General features: G+C 51.0%; 1 protein-coding gene and 1 non-coding gene across 6 annotated transcripts in view; both read right to left on the bottom strand.

Moving 5' to 3' along the window:
• Positions 1-16,813, bottom strand: part of OLFML2B (olfactomedin like 2B) — a 45,277-nt gene that overhangs the window by 1,606 nt on the left and 26,858 nt on the right. The window contains exons 5-7 of one of the 5 annotated variants that reach the window (XM_043875716.1): positions 14,320-14,551; positions 11,904-12,452; positions 3-179 (exon numbers count right to left, since the gene is read on the bottom strand). In XM_043875716.1, the coding sequence (XP_043731651.1) occupies positions 3-179; positions 11,904-12,452; positions 14,320-14,551 (958 nt within the window). Of the gene's footprint in view, positions 1-2; positions 180-11,903; positions 12,456-14,319; positions 14,552-16,813 lie in introns of all 5 variants that reach the window. The other 4 variants (XM_043875714.1, XM_043875715.1, XM_043875718.1 and 1 more) reach the window with 4 other exon arrangements.
• Positions 13,520-13,591, bottom strand: TRNAE-UUC. The gene has a single exon. It is a non-coding gene; the product is annotated as a tRNA-Glu (tRNA).

Below are 16,813 nucleotides of genomic sequence, written 5' to 3'. Positions count from 1 at the left end.
ACCTTGTTTGAAGTTCTCCAGGTTCCGGAACTCTACCAGGGTGTTGCCATAGTAATAATTGGTTACGTAAATCCGCTCATCTTTGGCCAGGGGGTCCTTCATCCAGGCCCCCTCATTCCGCCCATATGTGTTTTGTGTAGTCGGCCCTGTGATGGTGGAGAGGGTGTCCTTGCACCTTCCTGATGGAGGAGAGGTGGATGGAGGGGTTAGAATGATCGAAGAATGCCCCACCCCTAAGACCCTTGCTGGCTGCCCCTCCTGGAGTCTGACCTCCTCCACAGGCTTCTATAGGCCTGTGTGACAGCAGATGTTTGCCCCCCTGCTCTTCCTCTCATCTATACAAGCGGTTCTCGGTCACTCAGTTGTGTCAGACTCTTTGGGACCCCATGGGCTCTATCCCACCAGGCTCCTCTGTCCATGGGATTCTTCAGGCAAGGATACTGGAGGGGGTGCCAGCTCTGACACCAGATTTCCCCGACCCAGGGATCGAACCTGCATCTCTTCTGTCTCCTGCATTGGCAGGCAGGTTCTTTACCACTAGCACCCCCTGGGAAGCCCCGTATTCAGCCTGTAGTCTACTCTGATGGAGCCGTCCACTGCCACCATCCTGTCCACGCTCATGCCACCACGCTTTGCTCCTGCTGACCTCTTCTCAGTCCTACGAACTCATCCCTCAGGGATCTAAGCTCCCATGTGCTTTTCTGACACCACTTTCTCCTCTGAAAAGCCATTCTATCCCCCTGTTGGATTCCATCCTGCTCCCACAGTATCGTGAATGTACCTCTCTTACAGGACATGTCATCCTCTGTTTTGACAATGCCTGTGCATCTCTCTCCTGATTCAATGCCCATCCCCACCTCAAGCATAAACCCCAGGGGGTAGGGGCTGTGGCTATCCCCTTTGTGTCCTTGGGCCTCAGACACAGTGTCTGACAGGCCATAGGCACTGAGCAGATGCTCTGAAACTCGGATGAATACACGGCAGCATGAGAAAGGTGCCCAGAGGAGAGGACTCTGCCTGACCAGGAACATAGAGCTTCACCAGCTACTGGGCTGCCCCAAGGAGGTTCGCCCAGGCCAGCGGCAGAGACCAGCCCTGACCGTGCAGGGGATGTCATGTCCCTGAGGCCCACCTGCTGGGTCCTAGAGAGCTGTCCTCAAGCCCACGCCCCTGTGAGCAGGGTGCCAGGACCCCATTCTGGAACTGGAGAGGCCTGGGACCAAGTTCCCACATAAGGAGCTTGTTCTGGGCTGTAGGAGCCTCCTTCAAAGGTCAGGTCTGCTTTAATAGGACAGGCACTCTGCCACGCCCTCCTGGGTGACCCCATGAGACATCCTCAAAGACCGCTAGGATCACGTGTGTGTGTGTGTGTGTGTGCGTGCATGCGTGCGTGTGCATGTGTGTATGTGCGTGCATGTGTGCATGCGTGTGTGTGCCCATGCGTGTGCACGTGTGCATGCGTGTGTGTGTGCGTGCATGTGTGCATGTGTATGTGTGCCCATGCGTGCACGTGTGTGCGTGCATGTGCGCGTGTGTGTGTGTGCACGTGCATGTGTGTGTGCGTGCACGCATGCAGTTGCTCAGTCGTGTTCCACTTTTTACAATCCCACAGACTGTAGCCTGCCAGGCTCCTCTGTCCGTGGGATTTTCCAGGCAAGAATACTGCAGTGGGTTGCTGTCTCCTACTCCAGGGGATCTTCATGCCCAAGGGATCAGAACCCCATCTCTTGCATCTCCTGCACTGGCAGGTGGATTCTCTACCACTGTGCCACCTGGGAAGCCCCATAGCCATGCTGGGTTGTAAATCAAATCAAAAGCCTGCCTGCATGCTTACTATGCAGTATTATTATATTGAACATGGCCCCGAATGATACTAAAATAACGTGACCGCTTACTGAGAGCATGTCTTTTTGCTCTTTGCTCTTTTTGTCTCTGCACTAATGGGTTATGAAGGAGATGGGAAGAGAGGGCAGTGGGAGAAGCACATTAATCCAGCTTTTACAACTTCCTCCTCCTCTCTGGCGGCTTAGATGGTAAGAATCAGCCTACAGTGTAGAAGACCCGGGTTTGATCCCTGGGTCAGGAAGATCCCCTGGAGAAGGGAATGGCTACCCACTCCAGTATTCTTATCAGGAGAATTCCATGGACAGAGAAACCTGGCGAGCTACAGTCCATGGGGTCGCAAAGAGTCGGACATGAATGAGCAGCTAACACTTTGACTTCACACTCTTCCTCCTCCTGGCAGCTGGGACCAGCAGAATACCCCCTCCCTCACCTGCCATCAACACTGGCTCACGGACAGGCAACAGCGATGAGAGGAATCTGCCCCTGACACTCACACAGGTCCAAAGAGCAAGAGCCCACGGTTCAGATTCAGGGCTCTCTAAACTCCAGGCCACCCCTGTTTCCAAACTATTTCAGTCTGTTCCATCCCTCCTGCTCCCCCATTAGTGGTCTGAGCTGGCAGGACGGGGCAGGCGCTGTGCCCTTGGCCCCGAGCCTGGGGCAGCCAGGCGTCTGAAAGCAGGATAAACATTGTTTCCCAGGCAGGCCCCGCAGTTGGGTGCAATTGGCAGGGTTCAGGCATCTCTGTGTGGGGTTTATTAGGTCCTGATCTGACAGAGAGGGGAAGGTTTCGGTCTCTGTAAGACAAACAGCACAGCCTACCAGCCAAACCCTCATTCCCCCACAACTGAGCTCATCTGCTCGAGACAATAAAACAGGAGAATCTCGCTGAGCCTGGGCAGCAGAGGGCTGATGGAAAATATCTCATTCCCTGGCGCTGAGTGGGACCCTGGCTGCCAGCGGAGCAGCTGTGCTTCCTTAGAACTAAGGTGAGCTCTAGCCTGCCATGCCCGGAGAGGGGCATTTTTACTTGCCCCCTTCCCCTGGAAAAGCCCAGTGAGGACCCAACCCCCTGCATCAGAGAAAGACTCCAGCCAAGACTCAGAGCCTCACAAGCGGCCGTGAGAGGCCAGGGGTTCCTGTCAGGGTCGCTATGGCTATGCCACCTTCCTGCCCAGACGTGGAAACTGCAGATGAGCTCTTGGAAGCTGGGACTCGTCTAAGCGTCAATGCACTGCATTGCCCCAGGCAGCTTCCAAACCCCTACAGGGTTCTGTCTCAGCACTAAGGCTCTGCAGTGATAGGACCTTAATGTGAAGCTAGAGAACATGCCCCCACTTTGCAGCCAGAGGCCTGGCATTGCTCTTGGTCCTGCTGCTGACCCCTAAGGTCTGTGTTCCACCTGAAAAGTCACAGAGCTTTCATTTCTTCCACAGAAAAACAAGCAAAATATATGCCCTCCCTACATCATGAGCACGCTTGGAGAATGGTATGGCAGGTTGAGTATTGTCTTCCAAAGGTATCCAACTCCTAATCCTGGAACCTGTGAATGGGACTATATATGGCAAAAGAGAGTTTGCGGACGTGATTCCATCAGGGATGCTGTGATGGAGGGTGGCCAGGGGAGGGGGGAGACTAGCCTGTATTACTCAGGGGCATCCTAATCACAGTCATAAGTAACCTCGTTAACAGGGAGGCAGAGGGAGATTTGACTGCAGAAGAGGAGGCACCTGATGATGGAAGCACAGGAAGGATGAGGAGGTGGCCCCAAGCCAAGGGACGCTGGCAGCTACCTGAGGCTAGAAAAGGCAAGGACTCGACCATCCCTTGCAGCCTCAGGAAGCAACCAGCCTCCTGACAGCTTGATTTTAGCCCTGTAAAACTCATTTCAGCCTTCTGGTCTCCAGAACATTCGAGAATAAGTTTCTTTTGTTTAAGCCATGAAGTTTGTGGTAATTTGTTACAGGAGGCATAGGAAACTAAAACAGATGGAGTCTGCTTCTGGAGTCAAGCATCTCTATTTCTGTAGGAAGAAGGGAGTCTCAGCTTATTGCTTCCAAGTCCCGACACCCAGGACCTCAGGATGTATCACCATATGCCCTCAGATAGAGCAAATGCCAGCAACACACAGTGGGGTCCAGCACAGGCAGAAAAAGAGTGATAAGTATGCGTGGTCTGAGAGCATGTGAAGACAAGTTCAAGGGAGGTCAGGAAACCATGAGCCCAGGCCCATCACTATGGTCTGAGAGTCTGGGGCCATTCAGATACTTCCACCCTTGGCAGCCTTGGAGAGAAGAAGCCATGTGTTTATTCCTTTTCGAGGGTAATGAGAGAAAGAAGGGAGAGAGTTCAAAGGCACTGTGGAGAAAAGAGAATGCTTCTGCCTGCAGCTCAGAAGTTTTCCCCCAAAGTATGGTGACAGGGAACATTTCCTAAGCTGTCTCTATGTACTAACTCATCTCATCATCAATGGTCTTGGGAGGCAGCTGGCCCTGCTTCAAAGGTTCCCAGGGTCTGTAGGGGCTTTTCCTCTCATCAAGCTGCTCAATCTTGCCATCCAACAAAAAGAAGTCAGCAAACAAGAGGCCCCCTCTGCCTCTAGGGCTCCCAGTTATGGCTGTCACGTGGCCGGCCTCCCCTACAGGGTGGAGCAGCCCCGACGCACTCCTCCACCCCTCACCAGGTGGCTGCCTTAAGTGCTTGCACAGTGGCCACTGGGGATGCCCTCTGGTCCTTTCATCCTAGCCAAGCCTGTCCTGTGCCCCAGCCACCAGCCCCCTCACACACTCGGTAATCCTACCCCCCTCTCCCGGTTCCCACTCACCACCCAGGCCAGGCTGGCTTTGGCTGGTTCTCTTTTCTGCCCACGATGCACATGTCATCTCTCAGAGCCCCAGTTCCAGCCCCTCATCTTCTTCTTTTTCTTCCTGTATTCCCCAGGCACACTTGGCTCTCACTCAGCCCAGACTTTGTTACTGAGCACCAGGTAGCCACCCCCTTATGAGACACTTCCCTCCTGAGTGTCCTCCTGATTCCTCAGACTTAATGGATTCAAAAAGGAATTCATTTGCTTCCATTCACAGCCTGTTCCTCCTGTACTTCCTGTCCAGGAGAAAGGCATGGCACACCATTCACCAAGCCGGGAATCTTGGGTCTCCCTGCTGTCCACCTCTCCTCCACACACGGCCCCATTGGTCACCGTCTCCCACTTCTTCACTTCTCAGCTCTTCCACTCCACCTCTGTGCTTAGCTTAGACCTCACTGTCCCTTGCCTGGATCACTCCAGTTACACTGGTGGTTTCTATTGCTCACCTCTAACCCCTTCTAACCCATCCACCCCCTGCCTCCAGAAGTCCTGAGCTGCTTCTCTGCTTAAACCCTTAACTCACCATCACCAGCTGCTGCAGGAAGCCCTAGGTCCTATTCCAGCACATCAGCCCCTCCTTCAACGCCATCACTTCTTGCCATCTCCCCTCAATCAGAGTTCTCAAACTCAGATGCCTCTAGGGGCTAAGTGCGATGGAAATGGGTGAAGCAGGCTGAGTATGAGACGATGAGTAACAACAGAGACTGAGGTGGATTGGAAGAGCAGCTGACCTAAAGGCATTCAAGTTTAAGGCTGACAAGACGTCTTGGGGTGCATTTGGCCCTCAGGTTGCCAGCTTTGAGATCTCTTGCCCATACCTAACTGCTCATACTCCCCATGGGCGCCATGCCTGGAGGTAGCTTCATGGACATGTGAACCGGGCAATACCTTTTTAAAGCTCTGCTATTGCCATCTTGTAATTCTTAATCATTTTAGTTTGGATTTTTATTTTATAGTTAGAATCTAATAGGACAATGGGGCGAGGAAGGTGTGTTGTCCCTGTGACTGAGTGGGCGGGGCGTCACGGCCCCAGAGGCCACACTTGCCATTCTAAACAGAACTCTGAATGCAGAAAGAAGGCAGCAGTATTCTGAGAACCATGAATTACCAAGTAATCCCATTATATTCTTTCTTACTTGTGTTATTTCCTTGCAGTAGATAATAACTCATGCTGAAAATGTTATAGAAGAGGGAAAGATAGGGCAACTCAGAGTTCCTTTTCTGTTAGTCTTCCTTATTCAGGGAGCCAAATGTAGGGAGTGGGGGTAGAGCGTGAGCATATTAAGAAGAGAAACAGCTGAGTTTGTTTTGCGCAGCATTTCCACTGGTCTGCTAAGAACAAAATACGCAGGAACATAGAAGCCATGAAAAACAAACTGCATCATCTTGGTGGACTCCACACAGGAGATAAATGATCTTATCTTTGCATTGAAAACTGGAGTGCACAATATAAACATGAATGATAAAATTCAAGCCAGTTATTTAAGTTTTTTAAAAAACATTTCTTTACTTAAAATGGCATGAAGTGGCAAAGAAGAAAACCAAGGGAAAGAGAGAGACAGAGAGATCAGAGAAGAAAGGAAACAGCTTTATATTCACTATCTTCAATGGCACTTTCCATCTGGCTTTTTGAACTGGGACTCCATGTTTTCGTTTTGCACTGGGCTCAACAAAATGTGTAGTCAGCCCTAACTAAAATGGGTCACTGCTGGGGCTCTTGTTGATTCTGGTCCTTCTGAGTGCAATGCCACCTTCCTTCCTGGCTGGTTTTGCCTCATCCCTCAAGACAGCTAGGTCAACTTCTCTTTCCAGAAGAGAGTCCCTCTGACCACAAAGCACTCTATGCATCTGCTCACCACCCTGAGTTAAAATTGGGTTTGCCTGGTGGCTCCATGGTAAAGAATTTACCTGCCAATTCAGGAGCCACAGGAGTAGTGGGTTCAATCCCTGGGTCGGGAAGATTGCCTGGAGGAGGAAATAGCAACTCACTCCAGTATTCTTGCCTGGAGAACCCCATGGACAGAAGAGCCTGGCGGTCTACAGTCCATGGGGTCGCAGAGTCAGACATGAATGAACAGCTGAACGCCACCCACCACCTGAATTGAAACTGTGTTTCTGGGTCTCATAGACGAGCTTGTGCACAACCCCAGGTCAGGGACCCTGCCTCACCCGCTTTTGTAGGCCCAGCACCTACAGCGCCTGCACATCGTCCGCACCCAGCACTGTCCTTCAGCGCGGTACTGACAAATGCGAACGTTGCTCCTCTGCCTAGAACCTTCTCTAACACCTTTAGATGTAAGTCTTGCTGTCTTACTCCCTTCAGCATCAGGCCCTCTCCCTTATGTCTCCCGGCCTGGGCCAGCGCCATGGCTGCCCTCCACACCCCTGCAGAGGCTCACGCTGTCAGCTCTGCCCTGGTGGCCACACTTGGAGCTCCACAGTCAGAATCAGACACAGCCTCCCCTGGACCACACACCTTGCCACTTGCCAGACCTGTCCACTCTAGTCCCTGCAGCCCCTGCCGGTGACACCTCGGTGGGAGTGACCAGAGGGCAGTCCGTTTCCCAGCCAGTGCAGCGGGAGGGCCGAGTGAATTAGGAGTGGCCTGTATCCCTGCAGGCAGGCGCAGACTCCTCCCTATCCATTTACAGGGAGCCTCTCCACTTTATATTTGTGATCCATTTACAGGGAGCCACTCCACTTTATGTTTGTGATCCATTTACAGGGAGCCGCTCCACTTTATGTTTGTGATCCATTTACAGGGAGCCGCTCCACTTTATACTTGTGTTTCTAGGGCCAGCAGCCTCTGCATCCTGACAGAGGCTCCTTGTGGTTTCAGGGGCCTGATCAGCACAGTGAGAGCAGGGTGTGTCTGTGGAGCTGGGCCAGCAAAGGTGCCTGTCACGTGACTCCGGGCCGCCGACGGGACAGTCCTCGGTACTGAGTCTGGGCGCTGTGGAGGCTCTGGCCGGCACTGCCCTGCCCATGTCGGCACCACCTCCCTCAGGCCGTCTCGGGCCCACAGTCAGCGTGGCTGGCCAGGCCTCGGGGGTTGTCATGGTCATTTACTTTGTGGAAGAGGCGGTCTTCATCGGATCCCGTTTCTAGGTTCAGCCATGAGGCAGGCTCTCTGGTATTGCTGTCATCCTGATTGTCCTCTTTGCTCCTCCCTGCTCTGCTCCAAACCAGCCTCTCCTACAACATGCATCGTGGTCCGTAAGGTCTGGGACTCTGCAGAGTCTTGGCCATGGGGCACCAGTGTTCTCGTCCTCTATGGCAGCCTGACCAGCGCTCCCCACGCCACCAAGGCTGGTGACCAGTCCCCTCCCTTCCCTCCCGGAGCCCAGCTCCCAGCACTGACTGTGTTTTTCCTCTCTTGTCCTAGAGCAACTATGCTTTGGCCAAAAGTTAATTCTGTTTGTTTTTGGAATATTTCTGAGAGTTTTACAATTCCCCCGGGGAAACTGGTGGACATTTTAGGGCATCACAAAACCAGGTTTGGAAACCACAGGATAGGATGTTCCTTCTAAAAGCAGCCCCATTTAAAACCATTCAAACAGCTGAAACTCAAAATTGCCAGGTTCATTAAACAGCAAACAACCTTTCACAGGTAGCAAGTAAGTGGCATGTGCTGGTTTCAGACAAATGATTTTTATTTAACTGAAGGCTACATATAGTCTTACTTGGCCAGGCACAGGCAGGCAGGAAGTGTGCTGAGAAGGTTCCAGAGAAGAAATCCCATCCACACTAACAGCAGCCTGAGAGAAGCATGTGGCAGCAATGCATGATTGAAAATGATTCCTGAGAAAACCTGCCAAGACTCCACATTGCCTTCTCTCTGTGCCACCCCCTCTTTTCACCCCTTGGCACTTGAAGAAACACTTATATCTGTGTCCATGTCCCTGTGTTTTTTTTCTGCAGTAGATACAAGAGGCAAGAATCCCAGATCTTCTGAAAAAAATCCTACAGGCCAGTCTTTAAGCAGAAACTTACATCCTCTGTGTAAGACAGATGGATAAAGAAGATGTGGTCCTTATACACAATGGAATAATACTCAGCTGTTAAAAAGAATGAAATAATGCCATTTGCAGCAACGTGGATGGACCTAGAGTTTATCATATTAAGTGAAATAAGTCAGAGAAAGGCACATATCGAAATCTAAAAAAAAATTATGCAAATAAACTTATTTACAAAACAGAAATAGAGTCACAGAGAATGAATTTGTAATCATCAGGAGAAAGGTTGAGGGGAAGGGACAGTTAGGGAGTTTGGGACATTTATACACTGCTGTATTTAAAGCAGATAACTAACAAGGACCTACTGCACAGTACAGGGAACTCTGCTCAGCATTGTGTAATAACCTAACGGGAAAAGAATTTGAATAAGAATTGGCATCGACACATGTATAACTGAATCACTGTACCGCACACCTGAAGTTAACATAACACTGTTAATCAACCATGTTCCAACATAAAATAAAATTTAAAAAAGAACCCCAGCTCTTTTGAAAAATCCCACAGGCCAGTCTTTAAGCAGAAGCTGACATCCTCTGTTGTATAGTCGCTCAGTTGTGTCCGACTCTTTTGCAACCCCACGGACTGTAGTCCGCCAGGCTCCTCTGTCCATGGCAGTCCCCAGGCAAGAATACTGGAGTGGGTTGCCATTTCCTTCCCCAGGGGATCTTCCCAAGGAACTGTCTCCTGTGTCTCCTGCATTGGCAAGCGGGTTCTTTACCACTGAGCCACCAGGGAAGCCCCTCTGTGACAATGTTTTTCTGGGCGAACAGAACACTGAACAACAAGAGAAAGTGTATGCCATCTCCTGCTCCTACTGCCAGGTAAACAACTGCCAGGACACAGGGTTTTTCTTGTCTGGGCATCGGCATCTCAGTCAGGCTAATGAAGGCTAATGAAGGAGGCGGAATCCTGAGACCTAAGAACTACAGAAAGATGTCGCTGGTGGCGACACCCAGGGGAGGCAGGTGGGTTGTGGAGACGGTGGAGAACTCAGTGGCTTAAAGTGAAAGTGTTAGTCACTTAGTCGTGTCTGACTCTGCAACCCTATGGACTATGGCCCACCAGGCTCCTCTGTCCGTGGAATTCTCCAGGCAAGGATACTGGAGTGGGTAGCCATTCCCTTCTCCAGGGGATCTTCCCAACCCAGGGATTGAACATTACAGGTCTCCTGCATTACAGGCAGATTCTTTACTATCTGAGCCTCCAGGGAAACCCCTCTCCTACTGGCTAGGAAGTTACCAAGGGAAGAGTTTCCTAGTGGGGCAAACACCATCCCTGAGGACATACAAGGTGTGTGGACCTACCTGTAACCTGTACTCCACCCATCTGTGAAGCGATAGTGGTGAGCAGCTGGCTAAGTTTCTGGAGGAACTGTCCCTGTCACCTGAGTGGTAGAGGTATGGGGCCCTGGGGAGTGCACTCCCGTGGCAGTGGGGAGATGGGGTGCTGGGCTCAGGGTCTGTGGGCCCATGAGCAAGGTCAAGGCTGCCCAGAGCCAGTGTGGAAGTGGACCCTTTGCTTGGACCCTGGGGCATTCTGCAGAAATTGAGCAAGAGCCACAGCTTCAGAACTGATTCTCCATGCAGTGAGAAATGGATCTTCTACTCTGGGGTCAGTTTGCTCCCACCCTGACAGTGAAAGAGACAAAAAGAAAAACATTCTTTCCTCCCACTCCAACCTCTGTGGCTCAAGAACTGTCTTCTTGCTTAGCTTTCTCCTGGCCAAGGTTCATGAGATTTTGCCCTGGGGTCCATATGACTGGTTATTTCCTTGTTATTACTTTGGGATTTTTTTTCACCCAATAAGAATTCCTTGCTATATCATGGCCTGATACACTTACTACAGGATATAACTGCGGAAACTTTTTTTCCAGCTGAGCTACAAGGGAAGCCCAAGAATTCTGGAGAGGGTAGCCTATCCCTTCTCCAGCGGATCGTCCCAACCCAGGAATCAAACCGGGGTCTCCTGCATTGCAGGCAGATTCTTTACCCACTGAGCTATCAGGGATTCCCAACTGAGGAAAGAATCTTTAGTAAATTTCTAATTTCTGAGACCCGCAGAAGGGCAGAGATTTGGCCAAGGTCACATAGCTCTCCACAGCGGAGACTAGGCTATAACCAGGCGTCTGGCTGCTGGCACCTTATTCTGAGGAGGAACTGGGAAAGAGGCTGCCAACGGGGCTGAAAATGGGAAGAGGGGGAAGAAAGGTATAAGGCAAATCGCATCTCTGCCAACTCAAGTATATTTTTAATGAAATTATGATTCAATAGTGTTATTTTTCAATCAGTGTTGATGGTGACTTAATGAATGTTTAAGTCTTTTTGAAAAAGCCATCTGTGGCCAAGTCCCACTTCCTTTCCTAGCTGCAGCCCCACTCCCCGCCCCCAGAAACACACACACACACACTTTCCCATTTCACTGTTCTCAGAGTCATCTTTCGGCCATGGAGCTTCCAGGCACAGAGCAGGGCTATAGCCTCTGTTTCTGGAACACACTCTGTTCATTTATACCTACCCAGTGAGAAGACTTTCCTTTTCCACTTAGCAAACTCCTGTTCATCCTTCAAAACTCAGCTCAAAGGACATCTTCTTAGGAAAGCTTTCCCAACCTTCTCAGCTGCCAGGCCACTCTGCAGCTCCCTCTTCCCCCGTCTCTCCACTCCTCTGTTACATCGCTTATCACACGATGCCATGATGTTCCCATGCTTTCTAAGGCCAGGGGCTAATGAGATTTGTTCCCTGGGGCTCACTATTTCCCTGTTCCCTCCTTTAATAATCTGGAATCCCCCCGCCTACACACACATAAGAATCTCTTGTTAGTTCATGGCCTGGTAAACATATTGCAGAAAACGTAGTCATCACTAAGTAACCAAATATCCAACACCCATCACAAAGCCTAGTACACTAGCATTGGACAAATGTTTATAAAACTTATTAATGAAGCTGAGATCTTAGCTCCACTAATTTTATTCTAGAAAGGAATTTTCCACTCTTGTCACGGGCACATTTTGAATACAGACCCTAGATGTTAAAACTGATCATTGCCCAAGGCATAACTCCACTTGGCTTTCTTTATGAAGCGGTTGGAGCCTCTGACTCCCCCCTCTCCTTTCAAGCTATTTTCAGGCTCAGCCTTTCACTTGAGCAGGAGACCCAAGCCAGGTAGAAGGAACTCACCTATGACATTGCGTATGTCATCTTCTTCCTCGGGGCTCAGGGTGGGGCCAGCGGGCACTGTGCCCTGCCCGGCAGCAGAATCTCCCCCTGGTGAGTCTGTCCTGACTGGAGGGGGAGGCACTGGGGCTGTGTGTGTCGCCTCCACAAATGCATCCCCAGGAGCCACTGACGGAGGAGCTGAGGCTGGCGGTTGCTGGGTGGCTGTCTGGGCCACGGTGGTAGCTGGTACCTGAGTGAGAGGTGTAGGGACTGCCTCCCCCGTGGGATCTGGAGACACGGAGGTCGTCTGGAGCGGTGTTGAGAACTGTTCGACCGAGGCAGAGACTGTAGGGTCAGGGGCGCTGGGGGCTGAGGTGGAGGCCGGCGGCCGTGCGGAAGGCAGGGCTGTGGTCGGAGCGCCCGCGCTGGTGGTACCAGCATCAGTTGTCACAGCGGCTCTGTGACCGGTGGCTGCTGGCCTCCGGGTGGCGCTGGTCAGCAGCTGGTTGTGTCTCAGAAGCTGATCTTCAATCAGCAAATCCATTCCGTGTTCACCACTGAAAAATTCGTCTTCTGGGAAGCAAACACAGGTGCATTTGTGACTCGGGAGTCAGGAACATGTGGCATGTGGCAGATTAGTGGGGGTTTCTTTCATCAGCATGTACCCTGATTTATCAGTTTTTATTTTTTTGATTAATTAATTAATTTTAATTGAGGGTAATTACTTTACAATATTGTGATGGTTTTTGCCACACATCAACATGAAGCGGCCATAGGACACCCTGATTCAAAGCGGAGCCCAGGTGGGATTCAGGAGAAGAAGGTGAAAGGAGCCCAGATGGAAGCATTTCCTGTAGGGTCTCTCTGAATAGTCTGCCTCCACGCACCACCCAGGGACCACAGCCAAGGCCTACAAAACCTGGGAGGAAGTTAGTCATTTGCTCAGTAGGTATCCATGGAGCACGTATAACCACAATGAGCCCTCATGGAGCTTCTGTCTAGTGGTGGAGACGCCAAACATTAGACAGATTTTCTACCTGAAGGTGTTATGAGGAAAGGTCTGGTAGGGTGAAGGGAAGGGAGGGGGTGGAAAAGTTGCAGCCATGGATAAAGTGGTCAAGATGAGACCGGGTGGGATGGAGAGATGAGCAGAGGCTTGAGGGAGTGAGGGAGTTAGCCAAGCAGGTGACGGGGGAGGAGTATTCTAGGGAGAAACAGCAGCAGTGCAAAGGCCCTGGGGCCAGAACACACGTGCTGAGGCTGAGGAGCAGTGAGGGGGCAGAGGTCAGAGGGAACGCAGCAGCCAGGTCGTGTAGGGCTTGGCTGCTGGGCTTGGACTTCAGTTTTTATCCTGCGTGAGATGGGGGAGTCTGCAGGGTTTTGAGCAGAAAAGGAATACTAAGATGGAGTGTTTTCTTAGGACACAAAGAGGCCTAACCACAAAAGACATAATTAGTCAACTGGGTTTTATCTGCTCATCAAAAAGATCATTAAAGAACTAAAGATACAAGCCATGGGCAGGAATAAAATATTAATATCTGCAATACATGTGACTGACAAAGGATTTGTCCCAGAATATAAAAGCCCCACAAAGCCATTATTTATTCTGGCCATGTAGAGAGGCTGTGGGATCTCAGTTCCCCGACAAGGGATTGAACCTGGGCCACAGGAGTGAAAGCCCGGAATCCTAACCACTAGACCACCAGGGAACTCCCACAAATCAATAAATTAAAATGTTACACAGTTAAAAATGGGCAAACTGATTATGCCAGTGACTAGGGGAGCAGAATCTATCAGGAGGCAGCTGAGGGGGACCGGATGGGAGGAACTGGCATAGCGGGGGACAGGGGAAGAGCTGGGCCTCCTGGGGTGCTGGGCAGGGACAGAGAAAGAAAAAGCAGGGGCTGGTGGCCGGGAAGAGCCCAGGGAGCAGGCGTGTAAGGGAAACGAGATACAGATGAGGTGAAAAGGAGTATCTATTTTCTGTGAAAGAGTAAGAAGGAAAGAGATGAAAGGGTAGGTGCTGGAGTCCCGGTCGGGAAGCACAGGGTGCCCCGAGAAAGAACAGGCGGGAGAAGCCGCTGTGTGTCTCTGCGTGAGTCATCCCCTCCTCCCCTCGTGCGCTCATCTGAGGATGGGGAGGGCGCTGAGGCCCCTTCTGGCTCCGCCTCGCTCTGCCTTGCGGTCCTCTGCAAGCCCAGAGAAGGTCAGTGACTTGCCCCAGGGTGCTCAGCAGGCTGTGAGGAAAGGCAGTAAGAACTCTGGATAATTTGTAACTGCAGGGAATTCTCAGGTAACCAGGCTGGCTCTGCGGGGCCACAGTAGTAAACTGCCGGAGGCGGGTGTGGCTCACGGGAAGTGCCCCCTCCGCAGAGTCCAAACGGTGACTCCCTCCCCGCCCTGCCTCCGGGGTGCCGCCCTGCTGACCCCAACTCACGATGCTCTTCGATGTCATTCTCCTCCTCGGGGTCCTTGGCTTTGTAGTAGGTGATGCCCCGGATTACGGTGGGCCTGGAGGCTGGCCGGCCCCGCAGGTGGACCTGTCTCTGCAGGGGTCGCTGTGGCTTCACCACCTCTGGTGGAGCCAGTGGCCGCGTCTGCAGGAGCTTGATGGATTTGATCTGTTGGGACACGGTTTCTTCCTGCAGAAACCTCTCTTCATACTGCTCCTCAGAGGGGACACAAGGGAAGGTCAGGCCACTGGTCAGAGAGGCAGGGGTCAGGCAGAGGCAATGCTGGAGTCAAGGCCATGCTAGTCACAACAGCTAATCCTAAAAGCACTTCCTAAGCCAGGCACTGTTCATCTTCTCATCAGCCCCATGAGGGATGAACCATTCTTAATCATTCCCATTTACAAATTGGGAAACTGAGGCACAGGGAGGTTATGTAAATTGCCCAAGGGCCCACAGCAGGTAAGTGGGAGAGGCAGGATTTGAACCCAGGCAGTCTGACTCTAGACTCTGACTCTAACCTCCATGCTATACTTCCAGAGAGTGCAGCCGTCCTCTCAGCTCTGGCCTAGAGATGCTGGGGGCCTCAGATCTCATACAGTTGTTTGCAGTGAAATCTATGTGGTTGGAACATGAAGTGTGTTAGTCATGCAGTCGTGTCTGACTCTTTGTGACCCCATAAACTGTAGCCCGCCAGGCTCTTCTGTCCATGGGATTTTCCAGGCAAGACTACTAGAGCGGGTCGCCGTTCCCTTTTTCAGGGGATCTTCCCGACCCAGGGATGGAACCTGGGTCTCCTTCATTGTAGGCAGATTCCTTACCATCTGAGCCACCAGGGAATCCTGGCACAAGAAGGCTGAGGGCTAAGATGCACACCTCAGGATAAAGCATGACTGCTTTTACTTGTGTTGCTGGAACAAACTGCCCCAAGCCCTCCCTAACGCATCCAGAATAAAGTCCAAAGTCCTTGACCTGGCAGTGAGAACTCAAAGTGACTTGACCCAGCTCAGCATTCTCTCTCTTGCTCCACCCCCAGCCTCCCCACCCTTGGTATTCCAGGCACTTGGGTGACTCCTGAACTGCTTGGCTCTCCCGAACTGCTGGGTCTTTGCTCAGATTGTTTTCTCCGTCTGGAAGGCCATTCCCTTCCCCGCATAGAACCACTTATTGCAATCTACCCACTTTTCAAGGCCTGGCTAAAATCCCAGGACCCCAAGGAAATACTCCCAAAGCTTTTCATTTAGAATTAATCTTTCTTTCCCAATCCTTACTTTGCAGCAGAGACTTCTAAATGACTATCCAAACATCCTGCTTTCTTTTCGTAACTTAATGAGAAACTGGTTTTGTGGGAGTGGTCCTGGGACTAAGTTCTGGCTGTTAAAGCGCAAGTAGAAGTTGGTGGGAGGAGCTCTTGGAAAAGTTCCTTAAAACATGGGGCTGACTCAGCTGGAAGGCGTCTTTTGCGCTTTTCCTCATTTCTCTGGTCAGGAGAATGTGGGCAGGATGGCTGGAGCTGAGCAGTCGTCTTGTGACCATGAGGGGATTTTGAAGATGGACATCACTAATGACATCTCACAGCTAACTATACCAGCCCTGGGCCACCTGCCTCCAGAACTCTTTTACGTAACAGAACAACCAACCCCTACATTGTTTAATGCACAATATTTTGGTCTCTTACTCAAAGCTGAACACAACTCCTAATGGATAAAACTCTATACTATTATAACACCTCTCCCATCCTGACTTCCACAGGAATTTCTTTTTTTTTTTTTTTAATTTTTTTTTCCATTTATTTTTATTAGTTGGAGGCTAATTACTTTACAATATTGTAGTGGTTTTTGCCATACATTGACATGAATCAGCCATGGATTTACATGTATTCCCCATCCCGATCTCCCCTCCCAGGAATTTCTTAGGAATGTTGTCTCTGTAAACTATAAGCAATTGGAAGAGCAGAGACAATCTCTTGTCCATCTCTGATTCCCCTGGATATATGTACCTTAATATTTGTTAAGCTGAATTTCTGAATCATAACAAATCCCAAAGAACTGTCTACACTGTGACTGCCACTGGGATTTTTGTCAAATGAAATGATGCTTTAAAGTAGGTGGCCTATGACCTGGGCATCATAATGGTACCAAAAAAGGCCTCTGTGATGATGACGGTCACACAGAAGGACCATCCTGTCCTCCACAGAACTGCTGCCTGGGGACTGACCTCTTGTGGCCACAGTGTGGCAGAGTCCCTGGGTCCTGCCTTGGTCCATCCAGTCATATTCCCTCACCCAGGATCACAGCTGCCCGTGGGCACAGAGCCGGTGAGCTGCAGAGCCCCCAGACAGGGCCAGTGGCTCCATCAGTAAAGCAAGCACAGACTGCTGGAGGCGTGGCCCACCGCTGCTCTCAGGAGGACTTTGAACGGGTGAGTTATGAAGAGGCCACTCCCTAATCACCTAACCCCTGAAAACTCTGCTCACCAGGA

The sequence above is a fragment of the Cervus elaphus genome, chromosome 20, assembly GCF_910594005.1.
Source record: "Cervus elaphus chromosome 20, mCerEla1.1, whole genome shotgun sequence".
NCBI classification, from domain to species: domain Eukaryota; kingdom Metazoa; phylum Chordata; class Mammalia; order Artiodactyla; family Cervidae; genus Cervus; species Cervus elaphus.
Note: the sequence above shows the minus strand (reverse complement) of the source record. Positions and strands in the feature narration are given on the sequence as shown.